We start from the raw sequence: 5833 nt of genomic DNA, 5'->3' as shown, positions 1-5833 counted from the left end.
TATCAGGATGCAGTAGGAGTGAATGAATTCCTCTCAGGAGTGATTGTATGTATTGGAGCTGATAAAACTGCTGATATATTAAATATGTAATGATACAGTATCAATCTCTCCATGGTAAATATCCAGTCAATTAGCATTTAAGGCGCGGAATTAATCTACACTATAAGCTGATTTACTACAGTGGTTTATGCATATACATCTTTGCATCTTCTATATCTTTGCATCTTTCACCTGATTAATTTTCCTTTGTTCTCTTTCGGTGGGTAGCTTGATTAAACTATGCAGGTTGAAGTCGACTGCAGCCAAAAAACGCATAGAAATGTGGTACAAATGCATCTCCTCCTTGATAATTAAAACAGGTCCACTAACTGGATATCTGTGGTGTTACAGAGAGATCAGTGAAACTATTTATTGCTCAGGTGACACTCTGTGACATGTGTTACTGGATCAGCCAGGATCCATGTCAGGTCTGAACACAGCAAATTACCTTCCTGTTTAAGATGCTATAGGATACGGGGTCTGAAATAGATAAACCTATAAAGTAATCTTCCATCAAAGCATTTTAGTGGATGCTGTACTTGAAGCTTGGAGGAACCCATATGCAGATAGAGGCAGAAAGGTGAGTGGAAGTATTTAATAGGGTTAAAAAAGTCATACAAGTCAAACCTGGTGTGCAAACATGAGTGGTAAAGAGGCCTTCAACTATGGAGGACTGGAGAATAAGTAAAAACAAATAGACTATTTCAAATTTAAAATTTAATTCATCGATTGATAAAACCAATTTAAAAAAGCGTTTTATGATTGCATATTTAAATTAGATTATTGAGGACAAGTTTTAATTGTATTTATCAATCAATTATTGAATCCTGCAATACATGGTGATTTAAAAAGCACAGTTTATAAATGACTTTCCTTATTCAGTATTCAAAAAGTTTTTTTCTTTTTTCATTTTCTTTTTGTTTTACATTTCAAATTCTTTTTGCAATTACTTTTTTTTCTTACTTCACTTAAATGATTTCCGTTTTCCATTTAATATTTACCTAACCCTTGTTAATAAGCTGTTACTAAAGCGTTAATACACTGTTATCTAACTGGAAAAGAGGTGTTACTCAGCTGGTAATAAACTGCTGCTTAACTGTTAATAGCAAGAAGCTAAACATTTATTAAATTTAAAATAAAATGTTAATATGGGTCGAAAATACTAAATTTAGAGTAAGTTAAAAACAAACATTAAATAACAAAAAGGATTTGAAGATGCGAAGTGAAAAATAAACTGGACATGAGAAAAGGAATTAGTTTTTAAAGTCATTGATAAGGAAAGATATTTATAATCAGAAGAAAGGCAACGCCTGAATGAAATGGTCTGATTGAAAGTAAATAAAATAAAACAACCATAGAGAAACAGAGCAAAACTGCTGTTAATCTCTAACAAATAAAACCAGGCATGAGATAAAACTGAGAAAAGTGACTTAAAATAATACTAGAGAGAATAACATCAACAACACACAATGACTAAAATGGCAACTTCAACATAAAAACTTAGAACATCCTTGAGCCAAAACCAGAAGATGAAACTCTCAAGGGAAAACTTCGAACATAAGGAAAAACCTATTCTTAAAGCCCACAATATAAATAAGAAAAAATATATATACAAAGATTAATCCAAGACTCAAAGGAGCCCAAATTAAGACATGTGCTCTAATTTAAAAGCAGACTTTATTCCTCTTTAATAAACAAAGTGAAAAATGCTCTAAGCCAGAGAAAGCTGTCAATGTTGGACTAAAGCCAAACATTCATAAAATTATAATTTTAATTCATCATAAGGATTATTTCTTCCATGTATATTCAATTTAGCTTTTATTGTAAATTAAAATGCTTCAAGGTCCTGATAAATCCAAGCAGGGTGTGACACGTTTGGAATCTTTAAGGAACCCAGCAGGATCATAAATGACTTTGTATTCTGATTTATTATCCATATTTCTACCAACAGAAGTCTCTGCTTACCACTTCCATCTGGGTGTTGTTGGATCTGTTTTTTTTTATAACTAAACTCTACAGAAGTTTTAACCAGTGCAGTACTGTGTGCCCCATATCACATTACCCGAATACTTGTTTAATAAGATTCAAATAGCAGAGCAATGGGCTAGTGAGAGAAGGGGAAAAAAAAGGAAATCAGAGATGAAGCACAGGAGGAACAACATCTACAGGGTGGCCAGGAAACAGGCGCTGCATGTCTCTACACACACACACACCCACATACACACCTACAAGCCTAACATCCAGCCCATCTCCCAATTCTTTCTTGGTTGGCCCAAAACAAGATCTCACATCAACCAGGTATACGAGAACAAACCAGCTTAGGTCTAAATCTGACTCACCAAAGGATCTGACACAGTGCCTGGGGAAATAATAATGAATATGGAAAGATAGTCCGTATTTTGTTCTGCGAATGCAACCAGATGCATATGGAGAAGGGACGGGGGAAAGGAAAATCAGGAGCAGATGTTCAAAAAACAAGAGATCTCAGGGACTAAGAGCAGCCGGTGTGCCCTGCAAACATGTTGTAACCTTATCCAGCACGGAGCATAATCACTTGTAGCATGTATATCGCCACTTTGTAATGAGGTAAGGTATAGAACAGAGGAGTTCTGCAGCTGCTGCCTGGGAAAGTTCGACCGTTGAGAAGGCAGCCAGACACAACACCGGTTAATTGAGATGAAGACGAGGAAACCACACATGTCTGACACATTTCCATAGCCTACTGTAAATGTTGTGGTGGGAGCGAGTAAAGTTGCACATCGCCCTCTTCTATAGGCTGCCCAGGGCTCAGACATGCTTACAGAACAAAGGAGAGAAATCTGGAGTTCAATTCAGCAAAGAGACCACACCGTCCTGTGTTGTTCCCACGATATGTAAATTGGGAATGTGTTATTTTCTTAAGAATCTATTTTAACATTATGTTGATTTGAAAGCAGTTAGTTACGCAAAGCAGGTCTGATTTATAAAATGATGGCTGCACAAATTTGAAAACTATCCAAATTTGCGAATAAGGCACCCTAATTATAAGGTTCTATTTTATTCCTAAATAAGTTAAAAAACAATACACTGGACTTTGTTTCCAAGTTTGAAGACGTTTCACTTCCCACCCAGGAAGCTTTTTCAGTTCCAAATGCGAGGAATAGTGTTGAGTTTGAGGTTTTATACGGTAGCCTTAAATTGAAATGAAGATGGTTCCTATAATCTGCAAGTTTCCTAAACAATTTCTCATACGCATTATTCCAAAGGTGTCTTTCCCAAAATGAATTACAATATGCTGGTGAAGATTCTCAGTCATTCAGGTCATGATCATTCCAAAAAAAAGTTAAAAAACAATCTTGTGTACTTTGGTTCAAGGTTCTACGTCCATCCATCGCTACTCTGACGGCGCTACTACTAATATTACAGATCATATTACTGATTCAATTAAATTCAATTTGATGTATGTTTATTATGCATCTACTATATGGATACATTTATTTAGAAAGGATGGAACAACAAAAATACCCAAGATTCATAGCTATAATAATAGTAAAATTAAAAAGGAAAAATCTGAACAATACACAGCGATGTTGTATCATTTTGTTGCTATGAAAATGATGTAAGGACTCCCGCATTCTCCCCCCAGCAGCTTTAAAGACTTTATAACCATCACTGCTCCCAACAAGCTCATTGTTTACATACATGCTGCTATTTGCTTAGTTTTTTCATTCATTTATGACAACATATCTGCTGTTGCCACATTAATTGCCTCTTATTTTGAGGAATAGTTTTGATAAATTGACCACATAACCAGATATACCTCCAGTAAAGTTTGTAATAACTGTACAGTTTTACACCATTGATTTTCTTACTGTTTTTTATTTTTATTTTTTTTACACTTTTAAATTAAATTTTTTGTGCAAATCGCCTTACTAATACTAAATACTCGTCACTCTGCTGCTGTTGGGCCAAGATCTCCCTATTGTGGAACCATAACATATCTTTATTATTGTATTTTATTCTATTCTATTTTATTTTATAATAATTATGGTTATTATTACTGATGTTTTTGATTATGTTCTGATTACTCATAAAAATGACCAAAGAACGTGATTATCATTTGTCTTTTTATGAAAAATATAAATGAAGAAAGAAATCTTTTGAAGTAATTAACTGTTTAATACAGAGAGAAACCACTGCTAAAATATTTCTCATTGAAAACATTTGAATTGATTTCTACAATGCTCTAGATTTTTGTTTTCTCTCTTCCAAATCTGGCAGTGACTGTTAATATTTCAAAGAAGCCTATAAAACGATATTATTTATTCAACTTTATATTTTGTTTATTTCTAATTCTGTTTCTAATTCTGTTGTCATGATTTACTTTTCTCCCTGTTTATAGAAACCAAACAAAGTTCAGAGTTGTTGTTGTATATTTGTTGTTGTATAGTTATTTTTATTTTTATTCGATCAGTTAATAAAAATTAGTTTTGTTCCCTTCCACCTGCCTGCCTGCCTCTTTGTTTATGCATTTTGATTCTTCTCCAATTACAGTTTTACATATGCAATATATATAATATATACATATATAATACAATATTTACCTTTAATGTATTGAGAATATTCAATTTAATATGACAGTAAGAATAATTATGACTGTTTTGATATTATTTAATATTTTTCAAATATCTCTTCTTCGGCTTTTCCCATTTCTGCTGAAACGCGGTGGAGTCTATTGTCCTTTAACAGCCACCGTAGTTACCTCCTCCAAATCAACATGGCGCTCCCCTTGCGGACCAATTTTAAACGTCTCTGCCGTATTATTCAGAGGATTAAACCCCAGAATTTGTCCTTCTGTTCAGCAGCCTGCCCGGAAAACAAGGTACGTCTTTCAGTGAGAGCATAATGCTGTTTTCTGCTGTGAGAACAGAATTTCAGAGCGAGCTTATTTTAGTCAGGAGCTCATAGAAGCAGCAGGTCATCCTGTCTCATGTAAACCAATGAAGGAAGCACCAATCTGGGCTAAACATTGTGTCAGCGCTGTGCTACTCCTGCTGCAACAGTTTTAGAAGCAGACAGGCTGATAAACTCATTCATAAATTACTGTATTTGTTGATAAAATATTGAAAATATCCTTTTACACAGGTTATTTTGTACCATGTGTTGCTAAAAACAGGTTGGTTATGTTTATGTTGGAGATTAACAAAGAAATATGTAACTATGTCATTATTAATCAACTGCTTTATTTGGAGGCTGAAGCTGACATTACTCTGTATATTAGGACAACTAATGATAATGATATTTATTTGTGAATATGTTCTGTAGGAATCTTTGCATGCCTCAGCAGCAGCAGAGGCGTAGCCAGAAAATCTTAATAAGGGTGGCCATGCAATAACCAATATACACTGAGGGGTGGCTGACAGTGGATAGATGCAAGAACCTCAGGGTTAAGCTACACTGTTCCAACAGAAAAATGAAAAATCTAATGAATATTCTAAATAAAGAGAAACTATATTTTCCTCCAGGCTTTGTAACAAATAGAAGCATATATTTCAACATCCGTGCTGTCTAGATAAATTGCATAGTGGATCATTTTCTTTCAGGTTTGAGTTCTGGGGCAAACATCTTTTCCATTGTCATTACTTACCTACTTTTATCACTAATCATTCTGCATAAATTTGATGTTATTAGTGCTAATATCTACATAAATAGATTTTTAATAAGGTTTTATAAAAATAGTTATTTATCAATGATTTCACTGAAGACTCCCAGATGACTTACAGAGACGCATCATTTTCTGTTTACCCCATATAAC

The 5833-nt window shown here is 34.1% G+C and overlaps 1 protein-coding gene across 1 annotated transcript in view; it reads left to right on the top strand.

Annotated features, from left to right (window-relative positions):
• The first annotated feature begins 4788 nt into the window (after positions 1-4788).
• Positions 4789-5833, top strand: part of wars2 (tryptophanyl tRNA synthetase 2, mitochondrial) — a 46043-nt gene continuing 44998 nt past the window's right edge. The window contains exon 1 of the mRNA XM_015395045.1: positions 4789-4900. Within this exon, the coding sequence (XP_015250531.1) occupies positions 4796-4900 (105 nt within the window). The 5' untranslated portion in view covers positions 4789-4795. The remainder of the gene's footprint in view (positions 4901-5833) is intronic.

The sequence above is a fragment of the Cyprinodon variegatus genome, unplaced genomic scaffold (genome assembly GCF_000732505.1).
Source record: "Cyprinodon variegatus isolate N-32 unplaced genomic scaffold, C_variegatus-1.0 Scaffold722, whole genome shotgun sequence".
Classification (NCBI taxonomy): domain Eukaryota; kingdom Metazoa; phylum Chordata; class Actinopteri; order Cyprinodontiformes; family Cyprinodontidae; genus Cyprinodon; species Cyprinodon variegatus.
This window is presented reverse-complemented; position numbering and strand designations above follow the sequence as displayed.